Below are 21,729 nucleotides of genomic sequence, written 5' to 3' on the forward strand. Positions count from 1 at the left end.
TGCCCCCCCACCACACACACTGCCCCCCCACCACACACACTGCCCCCCCACACACACAAACACTGTCCCCCCCACACACACACACTGTGTCCCCCCACACACACACACTGTCCCCCCCACACACACACTGTCCCCCCCCACACACACTGTCCCCCCCCACACACACACAAACTGTCCCCCCCACACACACACACACACACTGTGTGTCCCCCCCACACACACTGTCCCCCCCCACACACACACTGTCCCCCCCCTCCCCCACACACTGTCCCCCCCTCCCCCACACACACACTGTCCCTCCCCCCCACACACACACACACGGTGTCCCACACACACTGTCCCTCCCTCTCCCCATGCACACACAAAGCCCCCCCCCGTGTTACAGGACTCACAGCACCGCTCCTCTCTCCCGCGCTCCTCTGATTGTCGCGCGCCTGGCCCTTCTCTGCTCTCCCTCCTCCCGTCCGGGGAGCGCTGCGCACGCGCCCCCTCTCTGCACCTGTGAGCGCGAGCTGCCGGGAAACGTGCAGCAGGGAAGGTGCAGGGCCTGTCCTGCTGAGGGGGGAGAGTGATGGCCACCGGGAGGGGGGAAGGTGAGCTGCGGTCCGGCTGAGGGGGGAGAGTGATGGCCACCGGGAGGGGGGAAGGTGCAGGGCCTGTCCGGCTGAGGGGGGAGAGTGACGGCCACCGGGAGGGGGGAAGGTGAGCTGGGGTCCGGGTGACTGGGGAGAGTGACAGCCACCGGGAGGGGGGAAGGTGAGCTGCGGTCCGGGTGACGGGGGAGAGTGACGGCCACCGGGAGGGGGGAAGGTGAGCTGAGGTCCGGGTGACGGGGGAGAGTGACGGCCACCGGAGGGGGGAAGGTGAGCTGCGGTCCGGGTGACGGGGGAGAGTGACGGCCACCGGGAGGGGGAAGGTGAGCTGCGGTCCGGGTGACTGGGGAGAGTGACGGCCACCGGGAGGGAGGAAGGTGAGCTGCGGTCCGGGTGACTGGGGAGAGTGACGGCCACCGGGAGGGGGGAAGGTGAGCTGCGGTCCGGGTGACTGGGGAGAGTGACGGCCACCGGGAGGTGGGAAGGTGAGCTGCGGTCCGGGTGACGGGGGAGAGTGACGGCCACCGGGAGGGGGGAAGGTGAGCTGCGGTCCGGGTGACGGGGGAGAGTGACGGCCACCGGGAGGGGGGAAGGTGAGCTGCGGTCCGGGTGACGGGGGAGAGTGACGGCCACCGGGAGGGGGGAAGGTGAGCTGCGGTCCGGGTGACGGGGGAGAGTGACGGCCACCGGGAGGGGGGAAGGTGAGCTGCGGTCCGGGTGACTGGGGAGAGTGACGGCCACCGGGAGGGGGGAAGGTGAGCTGTGGTCCGGGTGACGGGGGAGAGTGACGGCCACCGGGAGGGGGGAAGGTGAGCTGCGGTCCGGGTGACGGGGGAGAGTGACGGCCACCGGGAGGGGGTAAGGTGAGCTGCGGTCCGGGTGACGGGGGAGAGTGACGGCCACCAGGAGGTGGGGGTGTGGGGGGTGAGGTGTGTGTGTTGGACCTTTGGCCCGTCACTCCGCCTCAGGCCAATGAGAGGTGTGCGGGGGCGGGCGGGCCAAGGGACCAATGAGATTGCCGCTAGGGACAGGGAACACAGTAGACAGGGAGATATACATACAATGGTTTGAGATATATATATATATATATATTGCAGAATAAAGGAGTTCTCAAGTATTGCTTGACCTGAAGAAGAGAGGAGAACTCTCGAAAGCTTGTCCTATGACATAAATTGTTAGTCCAATAAAAAAGGTATCACCTAATACTGAAGAACTCATTTATTCTGCACTATCGCAACTGGACTAACATGGCTATTTTCTGCTTTATTTATATATATATATCTATTGTGACAAACGCCCCTCTTTAGTAGTGCTGACGTCTGTCTGGGTTCTTCCCGACACAGTCTTCTAGGGTTAATTATACAACAAACAGGATCATGCAAAGTATTATATTGCTTAAGTCAGGCTTCTGCCTGCTTTATTTTCATCCAAGTAAGGTACTGCAGCTTTAACATGTGTAGGTTAGAGGCACTCAGACATTTTCATTCAGCAGTTCACTTACACTGGCGACACACTTTATTCGAGCTCGGCTAGTCCCACGAATTCGGGTATACCCGGGTGTATTGAGGTTTGTGACTGTTTTCTGCCCGAGTGCATTGGGTTATTTTCCAGGCAGGGATTGAAGCATTTTATTCCCGCTGGCTGCAATACTGCACAGTATATATATATATATATATACTGCATTACAATTCATGAATTTATGCCATCTGGTAGACACGCGAAGCATTGCAGCCTATTAAATCCTAATCATTATCATTTAACAGATCAGCCGCCCGTCAGCCAGGCATGAACCCAGGCTGGGAAGGCAAACGCAACGGGGCTTGTCAGAGGTGAGGAGCGGCGCATTCCAGGTATCTGCCAGGTACATACTGGGTATTTGCTCGAATAAAGTGTGTCGGTGCAGTATATCAGTGTCATAGCATTTCACACAGTGTCACTTTTAAGAAATAATAACCAAATCATATAAAGAAATCCTATCCCTTTCAGGGAACTAACTACACATCAGAATCAGCCTCTAACTGCGAACTAACTGGGCCAACTAACCTGGTTCCCCAGCTTAAAACAATGCCCTCTCATTTAGGGTCACTAGATACAGCACAGTCTTTTAGCAACAGCAATAAACATTTGTTTTGTTTTGTCTTATCTGTTCGTGGTGGGAACACGGTCCCAAGTGTCCAGGCAAATCCTCTGGTACTATGATACTTGGAGGGGCCGTCCACCCCGAACTGGATTCCGGGGAGCAGCGATACCCCCAGCCTCCAGGCTCTAAGGAGAGAGAGTGAAATGCAAAACCTCTCTGCTCTAAATACCTGTGCATGTGATTAGAAGAGCAGGTGAGGGAGAACTAGAGCCATTGTAATCTGTGGTCTGGATTTTCCATCCAGCTGCCTGAGTTAATGGGAAGCTGTGGAACGGATCATTTTTAACTATTCCTGCACTTTCTAACCTAAAATGGGGCAGAAAGCTGCCTAACATCTTTGGACTATGTCACAATATATATATACACACTAGTAGACAGTTTGACAAGAGAATGATATATAAAATACAGAAGCAGCCCCAGATTAAATCATAAATACAGCCCAATATATAATTTAAATTGATGGCGAGGTGAAGCAGGAAGAAGCGCGCTCTAGTAACAGACCCGGAAGTTCCGGGTCACGCTACACTGCTGGAGCGCGTCATGCTGGAGCCAGGAAAGAGGATTAGGGGAAGCGCGCGCATTCAAAGTTTGCTGGAGCGCGCTCCTACTAGAGGGCACAGACACAGCATGCGGCCGCGAGCCTTTTCTTACAAGGGAAGGGGGGGTTTGAAGGGGGGCCGTTGCGGGCCGCACGGGGTGCCCCGGTGGACCGCATGTAGCCCGCGGGCCGTTTGTTGTGCAGGCCTGGAGGGGATAGTAGAATTTAAAGAGAACGAGAATATTCAAAGTGATACAGTGTTTGATGGGAAGAAACTGAAAGGATCTCATGAGAAGAGGACTAGAGACAGACCAAAAAGAGAGTGAGAGAATTCTAGTAACGGCATTTGGAATAGTTTGTAGAGTCTGGCGTTGGGAGAAGAGAAGGCCAGAGAGGAGAAAGTCTCCATAGTTGGGAGATGAGGGTATGCAGGAGAGTTTTGGGAGAGGGCAGACTGTGGAAACGTTGCAGAGGGAAATTTCTGCCAGATTTATCAACAGCCTGAATGTGAGAGGAGAAGGAAAGAGAGGAGACAAATATTACACCAAGGCAGCGTGCTTGGGAATTATATGAATAGTATTTTTGACGGGCAAAATATGAGACAAAATAGAGCAATTGAGTCTTGTTTATGTGGGTCTTATGGCAGAAGACTACCTAGGCAGTGTAGTCACTGCATCACTTAGATTGTAAGCTCTCCAGGGCAGGGATTTCCGTTCCTATTGTCTGATTTTGTTTGTTGCACTTATTGTATTATAATTCCCTGTACTGTATTGTTTCTGCTGTAAAGCGCTGAGTTCACTGTGGCATTATATAAAGACGTACATGGGCAATTCCCTGAATGGTTTAGTTTATATTATTATTTTTGTTTTTTTAAATGGTTATTTTATTGGGTAGTTGATATTATTAACGCACTAATATGATAAGGCACTCCTGGTCTAACTTTATATCTCATGGACATTTTCAATGTTAATAATCATTTGGAAGATAGTACATGTACCCTTAAATAATGAATATAGTAATGAATACAAGTTATATATGTATCAAAATGATTTCACTAAGACCTGCTATAAATAAATTTCAAGTATTCGGGGACCACCACCAAAGTCATTAGGGGGCCACTTGATGTCCATGGGCCACATTTTTAAAACCCTGGTAAAGAGAAAATTGACTAAATAAAGTATTGGTAAAGTACGTTCTTTCAGTTTTTTGGATTTGTAATTTGCTTTCAGTAATTTGATTTACAGATTGAAAACATTTGTTCTGTGTTTTTTTGTTTACTTCTGTTAGAGAACGGCCTGAATGGGGAACAGAATTTGAGCTCTGATGCATGCAGAAGCTGTCTGACTCCTCGCAGCCCAGAAGTGCCAAAAAACAATGATTCCTGCCACATTTTGGACATGTACAAGGAACCAGTGCCACATCAGGGTGAATTTACAGACCTTGTACAGCACACAGCGGAAACAGACTCTAAATATGGGTCCAGCAAAAGGAATGAGAGAGATTTAAGACGCCGCGGTGCTCAGCCTTTTCTCTGTTGCCAGTGTGGCAAAAGTTTCTCTCTGGGCAGGGACCTGCTCACACACCTTTGTGTCCCCGCTAGAGAGCAAACCTTTACATGTACAGATGGTGGGAGCAGTTTCTCACTGAAAGGGAAACTTCTTTCACAGCAGATGATTCAGCCAGCAGTGAATCCTTTTACTTGTACAGTGTGTGGGAAACATTTAAGTACCAAGAGGACCCTCCTCAATCACCAGAGGATTCATACAGGGGAGAAACCATTCACATGTACACAGTGTAGTAAAAGCTTTACTCGGAAGGAGGGCCTCCTCAAACATGAGCGGATTCATGCAGGGGAGAAACCATTCACATGTACACAGTGTAGTAAAAGCTTTTATCAGAAGGAGAGCCTCCTCCAACATGTGTTGATTCATACAGGGGAGAAACCATTCACATGTACAGAGTGTGGGAAAAAATTCACTGCTAAGGGTACCCTCTGCAGGCACCAGAGGATTCATACAGGAGAGAAACCATTCACATGTGCAGAGTGTGGGAAACAATTTGGTATGAAAAGCAGCCTCGTCAGTCACCAGAGGATTATTCATTTAGGAGAGAAACCCTTCACATGTTCAGAGTGTGGGAAACAATTCAGTACTAAGAGACACCTCCTCGTGCACCAGAGGTCTCATACAGGGGAGAAACCATTTGCATGTGCAGAGTGTGGGAAACAATTCAGTGCTAAGACCTACCTCCTCACACACCAGAGGCTTCATACAGGGGAGAAACCATTCACATGTGCAGAGTGTGGGAAACAATTCAGTACTAAGACCCACCTCCTCACACACCAGAGCCTTCATACAGGGGAGAAACCATTCACATGTGCAGAGTGTGGGAAACAATTCAATACTAAGACCCACCTCTTCACGCACCAGAGGATTCATACAGGAGAGAAACTATTCACATGTACAGAGTGTAGTAAAAGCTTTTTTCAGAAGGAGGGCCTCCTCCAACATGTGTTGAGTCATACAGGTGAGAAACCATTCACATGTACAGCGTGTGGGAAACAATTCTGTAGAAAGAGCAGCCTCCTCAGGCACCAGAGGTTTCATACAGGAGAGAAGCCTTTCACATGTACAGAGTGTAGTAAAAGCTTTTCTTGGAAGGAGGGCCTCATCCGACATGTGTTGAGTCATACAGGTGAGAAACCATTCACATGTACAGCGTGTGGGAAACAATTTCGTAAAAAGGCCAGCCTCCTCACGCACCAGAGGTTTCATACAGGTGAGAAACCATTCACCTGTACAGATTGCGGGAAATGCTTTTCTCAAAAGACCCACCTCCTCACACACCACAGGATTCATTCATTGGAGAAACCATGTCCATGCACATAGTGTGGGGAAAGCTCCATACACGAGTGGATTCATACATGAGATAAAACATTTGATTGTTCAGAGGAGGATTGGGCAATATACCAGTAGCATAGTAATACTGCAGTAATAAAAATGGGTGGTAATTCAATACTTTCCATTCCTTATTACCATGGCATTCCTATCTGCGGCTGCAGAGTGGGGGTGGGTCTGGCAGAGAGGCGTGGGGATGGGGGCTGTGTCAGAGAGGACAGAGTGGGGGTCTGGTAGAGACTGGAGTGGGAGCGGGTCTGGAAGCTCCATGACTTTCACATGCTGTAGCTGTAAGGAATCCTGCTGGTAATCTCACCACTGTCCCTCTGCCATGCTTCTTAACCCCTCCCTTCCACCATCACTCAATTCTTCCTCTCCTTCCCCGCATCTCTCACCCATGCCTCCTGACCCCCCTCTTTCCCCATGCCTATTAACCCACGCCTCCCCATGCCCTATTAGTGTACAGGAGAAGGGGGTGGGGGTTCAATTGTAAATGGTGCAGAAAAGTCCTTAGTGTGGGTGTAGTTTTAGTGTAACATTTTTATTAAACAATGTTTCATTCTTAAAATATTCTAAAATGTATTTGCTTTTTCAATTTTTATTAAAAATTAAATGCGTTTGTATAAGAAATGTTTTGCAATAAATTACCTTAAATATTTTGACGACTTGATTTTTTGTTTTCTATTGGATGTTAATATCTTGATGAATATTATCACGATAAATTACTTAATATTGTTGTATTGTATGTCTTTATTTATATAGCGCCATTAATGTACATAGTGCTTCACAGCAGTAATACTGTACATGTGACAATCATATAAATCAGCGGTGCGCAAACTGGAGGGTGCAAGATTAGGGGGGCGCGGCGGTCTGGGCCGCCAACCGAGGGATTTAGGGTAGACACGGGCGTTCAGGGACTCACCTTATGATCTAAGTGTGTGATCATAGCCTATATATTTGGCAGTGATAAATACACTGACTCACCTTATAATGTAAGTGTGTGATCATAGCCTATACTGTATATTTGGCAGTGATAAATACTGACTCACCTTATGATCTAAGTGTGTGATCATAGCCTATATATTTGGCAGTGATAAATACATATGCCATCTGACAATAGGAAACCCTACACGGTTTTCTTTCGGTGCAACGCTTTAGGTTTTAATTCTGTTTACAAGTACTTTAATAAAATTTAATTGTTGTATATATTAGTAGAGTTGAGTGCATCAATAGGGATCCTTCCTCTCCCACATACCTTCACATATAATTATCCCTGATAGCACCTCTCTAGAAAGTTAATATTCACAGCTGAGCAGGAATCTTCCCTCCCTCATTTCCCTCCCTTTGTTCAGGGTTTCCAACAGGGAGGGAAGGCAGATCGCACGGCGTACCCTCGACAAAACTTGTTACCACAGGGTGACAGGCGTGCGCTGGGGGAATAATAAATAAATAAATCCCCCCACCTGGAATGGTCTCTATCTGAGCTGCACAATGAGCAGGGGTCTTTTCCTTCATGGAGCGAGTAAGGTAAGTAACGCTCCATGCCTCCCTTAGCTCTGATTTATCTCCTGCTCTCCCAGTCTGATTTCGCCCCCCCTGGTCTGATTTGCACACCCCTCTCCCCCCCCCCCCGCGGCCCGGTTTCACGCCTCCGTGCTACGATTTTGGCCCCGGGTCAAGTTTCGTGCCCCCCTGCTTCGATTTTGCCCCCCCTCCGATTGGCCACCCCTTGTGTCAGATCCGTGTGTGTGTGTGTGTGTGTGTGTGTGTGTGTGTGTGTGTGTGTGTGTGTGTGTTTGTGTGAATGAATAGACACCAACCCACAGTCAGTCATAGTCACCCACCCTAGTGTCAGTCATACACCCACGCACCCAAGTGTCAGGTAGTCACCCACCCCGTCACCCTCTCTCTGTCACCCTCTCCATTTCTCTCCCTCACCCACACTCTCTCTGTCTCACACACTGGATATCTTAATTACCCTATATATCTTAACTGCCCTATACCTATGTTTGCAACTAAGAAAGATTAGTTTTGTTATCCCAGTTTCCTAAGTGTGTCTTTTTCCTGTAATTTGTGTGACATAGTTGGGTACGTCCTTTATGTGAATAAATGCAATTTATTTTATCTCTCTGTTTTTCTCAATCAATGATCCCGAAGGGTGGGGCTAGGTGGCGAGTAGATTTTTTGGTTGGTTTGTCAAGCACTGCTTATTTGTACTGTAATTTTTGTATCCGTATTACCCTGTACTGTTGTGTGTCTGTGTGACGTGCGACGTGCGTTGTGTCACTGACTGAGTTTCCCCCACCGGCCCTAACTGAGCCTACTGGCTGCGGAACCCCCCACATGCCATACCACGAGCCCCTCCATAACCAACCTCCCCCAACCACTGGTCCCTAACTGAGCAGGCAACCAAACCGCTCCCCCCCCTGTCCTACATTCCCAGAATTCTACCCTGTCCCGCACGCGCACTATATTACAGGCTTAATACTGGTAGGTGTGAGGAATCGCCATCCTGGCGGCTGTGACCGTCTCCTCACTGGCCCTTCCGCGACGGACACCCAGGACGCGCATTCGTCTGGTCCTGTGATGCACGCACGGACCTTGCACGGTCTGATTCTGCATCTGCCCCCACGACGGGGGCGTTCGGCCAGCCTCCCCGCTGACATGCGGTCCATGCCCCCCCCCGCTCTAATGATCGACAAACGGTGTGTGAGTGACGCGTGTTCCAAGCTCCGCCCCCGCTCTAATGACGGACGGAACCGGCGTGGGAGTTACGCGCGTTCCAGGCTCCGCCCTCGCTCTAATGACGGACAGAACCGGCGTGGGAGTGAAGTGCGGTTTAGGCTCCGCCCCCTGACATCAGTGTTGCACGTAGGTCGGCCCATATCCAGTTCTGATCAGCTGCATCGTCGAGCACACCTGTGTGCACCAGCATCCTATTGGATTCTTACTTCCTGGTTCCGCCCTGGCTTGCAATTGGAAGGTCCTCCTATTTATACCTTCCTGTTGCATTCAACCTTTGCTGAGCATAGTCTCATGTGACGCTGTGCCTTGCTGCATTTTAGTTTCCTGAGACCTTGCCTTGCCTGCCTGTTAACCTCTTGTTGCCTGAACCCTGCTGGTGTCTTGGACTCCGCTTCTCTCCACTCCTGATCTGGCTTGCATGATCATTCCTCAATCTCCAGTCCTGACCTTGGCTAATACTCTGACGATCCGATATCTCCTATCCTGAACCTGGCTACAGTTTCCGACGATCCGCTAATCTCCAATCTTGAACCTGGCTACGCACCCCGATGATCCGCAACTCTTCTCCTGAACCTGGCAAGTACTCCATTACTCTCGTATCTCCAATCCTGACTTGGCTTGAACGACTACTCTACATCCTAGGCGCTTTACAGTAGGTAGGAGTGTGGATAACACTGGGGACAGCAAGCCAAAGAGCAGGGAGAATAAAAAGGCAAATTACAATTACATCAGGCGGGAGGGGCCCGAGAAATTTCATGGATGAATAGGGAGGCTTGGCCTAAAAAGTTTGCTCACCCCTGATCTAACAAATAACACAAATAACGCAAAGAGAAGAAGTGCTTTAGACATACAAGTAACATTTAGGTAAAGGAGTCCCTGCTCCGAAGAGCTTACAATCTAATTGGTTGGTAAGAAGAACGTACAGAGACAGTAGGAGGGCGTTCTGGTAAGTGTGTCTGCAATGGGCCAAGGTTTATGAATGAAGTGTAAATGTTATGGTGGGAAGTTTTTTGTAATTATCCAACCTTAGTTCAGAGTGTTGGAAACAAGTCAGTACAAAGTGTAACTTCCTGACACACCAGGGAATTCACACAGGGGAGAAACCATATGCTTGTTCAGAAACATTTCAGTAATAGGGGAGACTGCCTGTCACACCCAAATATTTACACGTGAGAAACCATGTGCTAGTTCAGTGTGGGAAACAATTCAGAGTTGAGGGTCATCTCTTCAGAAACCAATGAATTCATGCAGAGGAGAGGCCTTTCACATGTACAGAGTATAAGAAAAACTTCTTGGATTAATGGCACCTCCCATTTTATATGAAATGGGCCCCCTTGTTACATAACCAGATTTACACAAGGGAGCACATTTTTAATTGTACAGAATGTGAGAAAATGTCAGTAGTGAGAGGTACCTCAACACACCAGACAATTCATAGAAGTGGATTATATCGTAATCAATTTCATAAAAGGAAGCCAGTCCTTAGTCACCAGATCATTTACACAGGGGAGAAACCTTTCACATGTGTAGAGTGGATAAAATGTTTCTCAGTAACCAAAAATTCTCACCCAAGTGTTTACACAGGTAACAAGCATCTTGTGTGTGCCGATTAGGAAAAAAGTATATGTATCCCTATTGGTCCTTTGCTCTGTCAAAAAATAAATTATGTAATAGGATATTTTAATTGGACTAAATGTGTACAGTATACAACTTTTCAATGCTCACAAGATTTGTCTTACACCATCACACCTAAAGATACCCTGTAAAATCCAAAGTTTGTGTATTGTAAACCATCCTTGTTACAATAAAAGTATCATACAACCTACTATTTTATTCTCCTTTTACCCCTGTATGTGTGGAGATTAGGGGGAAATACTTTAAGATGAAGTGGAGCCTCCTTACGCACTATGTCTATATATATATATAGGGGAGAATCCTATGTGGGAACAAAAAGATTACCTTACCAGGTACTAGCATTAGCACACAGAAGAGAAGCCTTTTGCTTGTATACGCTGTGGAAAAGCTTATAACATAATGGGAGCATCTACACACCCACTGGTCCATACTGAGTAGAAGCCTTTGTCTTCAGAGACTGGAAATCAACTTACCACTCCCCCTACTGTACATCAGAAAACTCACAAAGGGTGAAGAAGCCATTTGTCTCTCGGGACAAAGTGTAACTTCTAAGAGACCATGGAACACATGCATCACCTTAACACAGCAAATGTTGCATTTCTCCTTCCTTGAATAAAACATAATAGATGACTGCATATACTGATCTCAGTACTGGACCACAGAGGAAAAACAGAAAACTTGTTTTAACAATTATATTTTCAATATTTAACCCCCTGAGTGTGGCCCCATACAAGATCTACAGGAGTCGGCAGACCCACCGGAATGAGGATTCACATACAGTAGCACTTATGCCACAAAGGGTAAAAGCACTCCTGTGTCTTGTGGGGCTCAGAGGGGGTGACATCCGAAGAGATCAAAAGATGGGAGTACCCTAGGAGAAGGAGCTACAGTTAGGTTTGGGACAGAACTAATGTTATAACGGGGTAAAAAAATTAGGCTATAATTAGGTTTAGAGTTACACATGAATTAAGAGTTAGATACGAAGTTAGAATTTGTAGCCCTTCTCAGCATATTTGAATCAGAATAGATGGTAGTTGTTCACGTGAAGGTATATGAGGGAACAGGATATTTCTCCAAGGTATTTAAACATGCAAGAGATGAGACACAGTACCAACATAGTATAATTACATAAAATACTTTGTGAGAGAGTAAAATAAAATCGATGCACTAACAAATTGTGCATGGATTAAAGGCGTTCTGAGCTCACCAGCAGCACAGATAGAAACTGTTCTCCCGCTCGACCGTCTTAGTCTCACTCTCCAGTTGCATTCGGGAGACAAAAGCTCCGGCTGGAGAACTCCTTTCGTGAGCTCAACGAGGATGCACCTAACCCTATGCGTTTCACTGGTGTCTCGCTTCCTCAGGGGCTCAATAGTTGTGAATTGCTGTGTTGCACTATTTTGTGTTATTTTTCTTTTACATATCACTTCAGAGCTGCCCTCCTGTTCAAAACGTGTATTTCCTGACCATGTGGAAAGGTCTTTTTTGGAGCAGCACCTCATACCGCATACGGGTTGCATTTATTTATTCATTCACTTCTACAGCTGCGACAGCCTTTATTCTAAATCAGCCGAAGCCGCGCTGCTCTGATAACCGCGGCCAGACGCGGTCTGTTTTCTTTTTTTCCCGAGCGGTTTTCGATATGTTGGCACTCGGATTTTTAGCGCTGTCTGCAATACTGCAATACCGTCTAAAAACTCAGGTGGGCGATCACGAGCTGTTGTCTTAAAAGTCTAATAGCAATTCAACCTACAGTACAGCCGTATGTACATTTTCTGCAATTTACAGTAATTGTAAATTTGAAGATTTATATTACAAAAATATAACATTGCGTCTTCTTCCGAATATAAAATTATCACATTTCTATATGTATTATTTAGTAATCGATACTTTTACTTTTCATACTGTTTTTATTTTATGCGCATGTGTGTATGTCTTATTTGAACATTGTTGAAACGCATAGGCGTGTTACAGTATCACATTTCGGCGCATTAAACATTATGACGTTTTGAAAATATTTCTTTGAACTGATAATCCAGCTGTACAGCGCTCTCCCCCACGCCCCCGCACACACAAGGCTAAAGTATTTAAACTTCTTATCTACAGTACACCTCTCCCACACCATTCCTTGGAATGGATGGCTTTCTGGCTTGAATCTTTCCGAGCCTGTCATCACATTCCTGCGCATGCGTGTATAACTTCCCATTCAATTACAAGTTCAAGTCTGTGACATGTGCCTGCATAACAATACTTGATATTCTGAGAATCAAATAAGTACTGTAGCTTTTTAATTCTACACTAGTTATGCACATACTTTATTTGGGGGTGTGGGGATCAAAACATTATAATGACCAGTTTAAAATATTTATTTGAACTGATAATTCAGCATACAGCACTCCCCCTCTCCCCCTGCACACACACAAGGCCAAAGGATTTCAATTTCTTATTGAACACTCTCCCAAACCATTCATTTTTAATGGTTGGCTTTGTGGCTTTAATCTTCCTGAGCCTGTCCTCACATTTCTGCGCCTGCGTGTAATTCTCTTTGCTGTACTCCAATAAAAAAAATGTTGATTCTTTTAAATTGTTTCATTGTAACTCCTTTTATAAGAAAATACAGTTGTAACGATGCACGGAACACGCCCCCTGCGGCGTGTTCCTTCCGTACCTGTTTACTCTGATCGCCGACCTCTAGCTGTGAGTCAAGATCCTGTGTCTTCAAGGATTCAGAAGCAAACAACGCCATCTTGCTTCCTGGCAAATCCTGCCCTCTTCCTCCTGACAGGAAGTAAGCCTCTCTTTGACTTTCTCTTTGCTATTAGTCATTTGCTGCCTGCCCTGGTGCCTGCTAGTACTATCATCGCATACTGTTCCTGCCTGGACCTCATTGGGACCTTTACTTATCTCCTTTGGATTCCGGAAGACTGGGACAGTCACTCATATACTACTGAGGTTAGTTTACCGTCAGGTAGTGTAGGTACCTGCTTAGTAGGGTTCACCTTGACGTGGTAGCAGGCTTATAATTCCTTTGCCAATGGATTAGACTAAGAACCCTTATGTTATACAGTAGAGGCAACTCTTATTCGAACAAAAACCATTGGCAATTCCCAAAAAACCCAGGAAACACCCAGGTACATTCTGAATACATGCCTTAAACTTTCCTTAAACTATCCCCAGCATTTCTGCATTGATTAATGGCCTATCAGATTAACAGTGGGGGTTCCTGGCAGTCCCATTCAAACTGAATTGGAATGCCAGGGATCCCTGCTGTGTTAATCCTATGTGTCGTTAGTCAATGCAGAAATGCCTTAAACGTGCCTCAAACTAGCCCAGAACATACCCAGCACATACCCAGCACATACCCAGAATGTAACCCGGCTAGTTTACGGCAAATGTTAGAATAAAAGTTGCCTCTACTGTATTTAGTTTCGCTGCACATTGCTGTTTCTAGCACTATGCCTTTAAGGTGGCTGGACGTCCTCCAAGAAGCAATTCCCTTGTGACTGTTACCTTGTGCTCTGGACTCTACCTCCCCTGCTTCTCACTTGTGGCTTCTCACAACCCCCGCGTTGGTGTCTGAGAACGCGCGCACTCCCGCTCTGCTGTCAGAGCATGCGCGCACATGCAGCTGGATCACTCGTGTCTCTGAGCCAGGCACAGCACCTCTGGATGCGTCGTGCATTATCCTGCACGCGGCACGGTCACGTGACTACATGCGCCGATCCCTAGCTGCGCGGCAACTCACTCCCTTCGTGTCCCCTGCGGCCTCCCCACCTCGTTAACGGGCCATTCCCTTTCCCCTCGCTTGTGTGTAGCAGCACAAGCGTTACAACAGTGTTTCTAGAACATACAGTACTGTACAGTAAGTAATGGTTGGTTAATTAATGTAGTAAACACAAGAATTATGCGTTTCAACAAGGTTCCATGAGGCATACTGTACAGTATACTGTAGGCATACGCATTACATCAAAACAGTATTCAAACATTACATACTGTACGGGTATAGAATACACATAATACATGTAGAATAATTACATACTTTTTATTTTTGGGGTTTATTATACAGTATGTAAAAAAGTATTGTATACTGTATGAAAACAGCATACTGTTTAAGGTTTTCTATAAAGCTCACAGTTATTTTATCCTAATCAATAAAAATTGCCCTGCCACTAAATTGTTGCCTCCAGTACTTGGATTTTTAAATCAGATTCAGCAATGTGCAAGCATCGTTACAAAAAACGATATTATCCATCGAAACCCCTCCATTTGCCGTTCTCCGCCTGATGACAAAGTTTCTTTTCTGAGGAAAAATAAAAGTATTACTGTAATGGTTGGTTCAAATTAGTCAGTCCCCTAAAGAAGTTCCCACAGTCAGTCCCCACAGTCCCCTCGGTTAGTCCCAACAATAATTTTCTCGGTGGGCGTCTCTTGTTCACATACACGCATGCGCCTAAATGTGATGACACGCATATGCGTTTCAACAAGGTCCCAATGAGACACAGTAGGCGCATGCGCCTAGCTGTCCACCAATTGTTCAGTATCTACTGTAGTAGCTGCTCAGCCAATGATATTGCTGGACTACATTTTCGAGAATAGTGACTAAAATAATAGAACTAAATAACCATAAGCTGTCACGCTGTGCTCACCACAAACAAGGCGGGACCACAGTGCTGAGGTGGGAAAGGATATAACGCCATCCACAGCCACGAGGGTACAATTGTCTTGATATCCGGGCCGGGGCAGGAGAGGTACGGGTAGTAGAAGGTACTGTTAACCAAGTCCGGGGTTAGAGAGAGAGACGTAGTCGTATGACCGTAAGCCAAGATCGGGTGCGGTGAAAGGGGAGTAGTCGTATTGCTGTATCCAAGGTTGGGAGCTGAGAGAGCTGGGTAGTTTATTCCCGTAAGTCAAGGTCGGATGCCAGAGGTTCGGAGAAGTCAAGGAGGAAGCCGGTTCAGTACACAAGGACAAGACTGCAAAACAAGACAGGACTCGGGAGGCAGAGAGTGATAAGAACAGCAACAGGTTCTATGCTCAGCCAAAGTGCAAGTGGCACAGCTGAGCATAAGTAGGAGAAAGTAGAACTGCAGCGTGGAGGTGTGTGGCTGACCGATGCTGCAATAGGTGGAGTGAGGTGCAAGGAGTACCATTGAAGGCTAGGAGGCTGGCGCGTGCTCCCGTGCGCGCAGCCGGGCCTCCGTAAGTGTTGCTGGGTGCGCACCGTGCGTGCCATGAAGCGGCACTATTTGGTGTGCACATGCTTTAGCACGGAGACAATCGGGCGGCATTAAGGGAGGTTGAGGGAGCGGAGCGGGAGGACCCGCGGCGGTGCCGGTGAGTGGGGAGCACCCTGATGGCGGCTTGACTCCCCGAGTGTTACATAAGCAAATCGATTGATTACAGGAGAATCACTTGACTGTGCATTGATATTGATATTTCAAAAAAAGAATAAAATACGTCAGCCGTACTCACCATAGACTTTGCCAATTGTTTGGCGCCGAGCCACTGACACCAGTCCCGTATTCTTGATTATACACGTAGTTGACAGGTGACAGGGGGCCTGCTACACCTGTAGTTGACAGCTGATGAAGCTGGAAATCTTTTTGGTACATGCAAGCTTGCTGGTATCTGTACGTGAAATCCTGCTCAGATGCTGGCGCTGGCGCATTGCTGGCCTGGGACTGATGTTTCTTAGTTGGTTTTACCATGACCTTTCGCCTTTTGACGTCTCCATGATCAAAGATACTGGAAAAATCTGGCGCAACACACCAATACCCTCCTCTAACTCCGGGTGCGGGATCAATACGAAAAAAAAACACGGATCGATACATAACTTTTTCCTTATTGCACCCTTCCACACACGAGCATCTGGTGAAAATTTGTAAAAGTCATAATTGTCGATAAAATATTGATAAATTTGACCAACTGTGGCCATCTTATCATCTGCTGCATTAATTGCAGCCCATATTAAATAAGCGTACGTCGTGTCGGGCTTTTTGAACACGTACTGCGGCGGTGCACTCATCTCGGAACTCTCTGAACAATAGAACACCAGACACTGTGCATTAAGTTTTTAATATGAAACGCCTACATTGATACAGTATTGTAACTTCTTCAGTACCAATGTCAATTCACAATGGACCACTATGGTGCTTTTTAAACACCTGCAAGTCGACACATTACTGAAGCACATGTTCAGTACTGTAGTGTACACATTACAATTCATTACAATTCATGAATATCTGCCACCTGGTGAATACGCGTAGAATTGCACCCAATTAAATCCGAACCATTATCATTAAACAGATCAACCGCGGGTGACGGCCGGCATGAATGCGGCATGAACGCGGTGAAGTGCGTGGCATTCTGAAAATGCCACCGCAAAATAACAGAGAAGTGTTAAAATAACCGCTGCCGCGGCTGTATGTACTTAACAAGAGCGTAGTTCTCCTTGTCACCATCTTCTTATAGATAAACTATAATCCTTATTCTGAATGTCCAGATGTTCCTTATAAATCCAAAAATGACGAGCAGTCACCTTGGTTACAAAAACAGTCTAGGTACCCCTCCTCGTTCGCGTCTTCCAACCGCATTTTTACCATGCACGCCAAAACATTAAGGTCCATACTACCCCAGATACTCAATGTTTGTATTGTACATGGACACAACAAAAAGGATACGCTCCCAGCCTTGGTCTGCCAGGATCCATACGACGGCGAGCAATTCTCTCTGTATCTAGTACTCTCTTCCAGGGAGTGTTGCGAGCTCTGTATTAAGTCACTCACAGTGTGGGGGCGGGGCTCGGGTTTTCCCGCCAGTCCTGGATGACTGTTGGCAACATTTTCCCGCGCGGCCGGGAACTTAGCACGTGGCTTCCTCCGCCTTGAGGGCTTCCCCATGGCGGAACAAAAATAGGACACAAATTTAGAAAAACATGTACAGGGCACCGCAGGTCTGATATCTCAGCAGCGCCTCCAAATGTAACCCTTTTTGTGAACCGGCCGACCCACCCAATCTCACATTGGCCCCTCGTGGTCTAACCGGTCCCTTTCCCTGCAACACACCTGCTCCTAAAGGGTTACTGGTACTGCATAACCTGTGTGGCTCCAGGAGATCTGAGCCTCCGCTAGCTGGGAGCCTGGGGAAACCCTTACCATTACCTGGTGCAGCGCCTCCACTTACCCAGGATCCCCCGTTAGGAAAGATAGCCCTGAATAAGAAATACCATAACACACGTAGATATAAAACAATAGCTAACACTTTACTTAATAACACATAACACAGTACATAACATCATAACATAACCGGATGCTCTATCCGCATCACCTCAGCCCAATGTCTGGTATTCCCCACCCAGTGTCCTGTGATCACCCCACACCCAATGTCCCGCAATCCTGCGAAAGGTCGTGGGTGACTGCGCAGTCACTATGTTAAGCTAGGGCCCAGTTGGTGCACTTTATAATATTGAAGATACCTTCCGAGCACTCCGATGCTCGGGACCGCAACTCTCTTCTAAAAGGGTCAGACGTCCGTCTGATCCTTTCCAGGTACTCTGCCGGTGGACCCCAACAAGGGTCCCACCGCTTCACGGGAACTGCAACCGGATCACGGCAACACCAACCGCATGGGAACAGCAACCGCCGCTATCCCTATCACTAACCACTGCTAGAGTGACAGCAACCCTAACCTAGGGCCTGTCCCTGAAGAACCGCAACCTGGGATGGCTTGGGGAAAACTCCTAGGGCCTGTGAACATAACCTGCCCCCCTTCCCCCAGCTACCCAGTCCTAACTGTAACTGCTACTAGCTATTAACTAGCTACTCCCAAAGCACCTGCAGCTGACACACCGCTCACGCTGTCAGCCTGCAGGGATCCACACTTCACACACACTGCACGCACTGCGCCCAGCACATACAGCGACACTACTCACAGACAGCTGCAATCACACACAGCCCCTGGATCCCGCAGCAACCACACTGCTAGCACACTGTGCCTCTTTGACAGTGCCCACAGCTCTCTCCGCTGCGACACTGCCAAACCAGCACCTTCCACACTCAAGGGTCACCTCCCTAGTTAAGGCGTCCCTCTTCAGTTACCCCCTGCCCTTTACCCGGGAATTGGGGCCTGCCTGGGAATCTAGGGAGGACCCTTACCTGATGCAGGAGCCACGCGCTCCCTGCACCCTTCCTACACCTTCCTCTGCTCTGCCCTGACTGACTGTTGCAAAGCCCGGGAAATGTATCTATATTCCCGGGCTGAGCTTCCTCCAGCCCTATTGGCCACACTCAGGCACCTGACGCCTGTCTCCCTAAGCCTCCTGGGAATTGTAGTTCCCAGGGGGCTGTCTATGCATTGGGGCCGCGTGCGCGCTTCCCTCGCGCATGCGCAAACCCCTAATGGCCGCCTCACTCTCTCTCCTACCTTCCCTACTCTCGCGCGACCTCTCCCTATCCCTGGAGTCCTATCGCGCGCTGGCCGCCTCCTGCGCATGCGCGAACCTACGCGCAATGGCGGCGCACTCTCCTCAAGCCGTCGAGCCGGTGGCAACGCGATCGCGGCCTTAGCGACGGCCCGATCGCGTCCCCGGCAACCGGCCTGCACCGCTCCCTGCAATGGCCCCCACCCTCGCGTTCTCCCGGCGGGTCCACCGCTGCCTCCGGCGGCACCCACAACCACCCGGTAAGCGCGGAGGGAGGTCAGGGAGCCAAATTTTACCTCGGGGCTACACCTGCTAAGGAACAGTTGATTGTTATTATGTCCTGATATGTAAAACCATAGAATTCAAAGAGGCTGTGCTGTCTTTTTCACACAACTGTATATCACCAGATCTCACTACACACATACGCACAGAGTAGATCACCAGATCTCACTACACACACACGGGCACAGAGTAGATCACCAGACCTCACTACACACACGGGCACAGAGTATATCACCAGACGGCACTACACACACGGGCACAGAGTATATCATCAGACGGCACTACACACACGGGCACAGAGTATATCACCAGACGGCACTACACACACAGCACAGAGTATATCACCAGACCTGACTACACACACGGGCCCAGAGTAGATCACCAGATGCCACTTCATACACACAGGCACAGAGTATATCACCAGACGGCACTAGACACACAGCACAGAGTATATTTATTTATTTTATTTACTAGCTGAGAGACCCGGCGTTGCCCGTGAGTTAAATTTCCCGCTCCCTTCTCTCCCCCTCTTTCTCCGTTCTCCCCCTCTTTCTCCGTTCTCCCCCCCTCCCCCAGAGGGGAGGGACGGACAGTGGACAGGAGGGGGGATGGACAGTGGACAGGAGGGGAGACGGACAGTGGACAGGAGGTGGGGGACAGTGGACAGGAGGGGGGACGAACAGTGGACAGGAGGGGGGGACAGTGGACAGGAGGGGGGCAGTGGACAGGAGGGGGGGGGCGTGGACAGGAGGGGGGGCCGTGGACAGGAGTGGTGGGGCAGTGGACAGGAGGGGGGGCAGTGGACAGGAGGGGGGGCAGTGGACAGGAGGGGAGGGGACAGTGGACAGTAGGGGGGGGCAGTGGACAGGAGGGGAGGAGACAGTGGACAGTAGGGGGGGACAGTGGACAGGAGGGGGGGACAGTGGACAGGAGGGGGGGGACAGTGGACAGGAGGGGGGGACAGTGGACAGGAGGGGGGGACAGTGGACAGGAGGGGGGGGACAGTGGACAGGAGGGGGGAGCAGTGGACAGGAGGGCGGACAGTGGACACGAGGGGGGGGACAGTGGACAGGAGGGGGGGACAGTGGACAGGAGGGGGGGACACTGTGTCACACACACAGTATCACACACACTGTCACACACACACACAGGTCTCAGTCCCGTGCGGCGCTCAGCGGCGCCATTCTCAGGTGCAGGCCCCGCCCCCCCGCAGTCCCATGCGGCGCCTTTCTAGGGCGCAGGCCCCACCCCCCCGGAGTTCCATGCGGCGCCTTTCTCGGGCGCAGGCCCCGCAGTCCCGTGCGGCGCCTTTCTCGGGCGCAGGCCCTGCCCCCCGCAGTTCCTTGCGGCGCCTTTCTCGGACGCAGGCCCCGCCCCACCGCAGTTCCGTGCGGCACCTTTCTCGGGCGCAGGGCCCGCCCCCCCGCAGTTCCGTGCGGCGTCTTTCTTGGATGCAGGCCCCGCCCCACCGCAGTTCCGTGCGGCGCCTTTCTTGGGCGCAGGGCCCGCCCCCCGCAGTTCCGTGTGGCGCCGCACCCTACGGGTGAGGGGGGTGGTGTGGTACAGGTGAGTGGTACGGGTGAGCGGGGGTGGGCTGCCCCCTCCCGGCCGTCCGTTCCGCCGCTTGGTCGTGGCCGGTTGCGGCGGGAGGCACCGGGGTGAGGGAGGGGAGGCGGGAGGTGGTGTGTGTGGTGCTGTGTGGAGGGGAGGCTGGAGGCGCAGGGGTGTGAGGCGGCGGTTTGGGTGGGAGGTGGTGTGTGTGGTGCTGTGTGGAGGGGAGGCTGGAGGCGCAGGGTTGTGAGGCGGCGGTTTGGGCGGGAGGTGGTGTGTGTGTGGTGGTGTGTGTGCGTGTGTGGGTGGCAGTTGGGTGAGGCGGCAGTTGGGTGATGTCATAGAGCCATCAATCTGATTGGCCAGAGGCTGAGGACCAATCAGATTCACCGCATCTAGTACCAGACTCACAACATTCACTTTTATTATATATAGATTTATAAAATATTTTACCAGGAAGTAATACATTGAGAGTTACCTCTTGTTTTCAAGTATGTCCTTGGCACATAGTTAAGACAAATAATACATGTTTACAAATACAGTTACATAAATGAGCAGGGTATACATTATATACAAGACATTGCATGCACAGTTAAAGATAATATATATTATGGGCGTATGAAACAGTTACAGACCAGATTAAAATGTGTGACAGCCTTAGATTTGAAAGAACTTAAACTGGTGGTGGATGTAAGAGTCTCTGGTAGGTTGTTCCAGTTTTGGGGTGCACAGTAAGAGAAGGAGTAGCAGCCGGATACTTTGTTGAGCCTTGGGACCATGAACAGTCTTTTGGAGTCTGATCTCAGGTGATAAGTGCTGCAGGTGGTAGGGGTGAGGAGCTTGTTCAGGTAGCTGGGTAGCTTGCCCATAAAGAATTTAAAGGCAAGACAGGAAAGGTGAACTTTGCGCCTAGACTCGAGTGATGACCA

The 21,729-nt window shown here is 49.1% G+C and overlaps 1 protein-coding gene across 10 annotated transcripts in view; it reads left to right on the forward strand.

Annotated features, from left to right (window-relative positions):
• Nucleotides 1–21,729, forward strand: part of LOC142487997 (uncharacterized) — a 199,078-nt gene that overhangs the window by 116,324 nt on the left and 61,025 nt on the right. Inside the window, exon 15 of one of the 10 annotated variants that reach the window (XM_075588296.1) lies at nt 4,559–6,820. The exons of the other annotated variants lie outside the window; for them this stretch is intronic. Coding sequence (XP_075444411.1) covers nt 4,559–6,159 — 1,601 coding nt within the window. The 3' untranslated portion in view covers nt 6,160–6,820. Of the gene's footprint in view, nt 1–4,558; nt 6,821–21,729 lie in introns of those variants that run through there. 10 annotated transcript variants of the gene reach the window in all.

This window comes from Ascaphus truei, chromosome 2 (genome assembly GCF_040206685.1).
Source record: "Ascaphus truei isolate aAscTru1 chromosome 2, aAscTru1.hap1, whole genome shotgun sequence".
Classification (NCBI taxonomy): domain Eukaryota; kingdom Metazoa; phylum Chordata; class Amphibia; order Anura; family Ascaphidae; genus Ascaphus; species Ascaphus truei.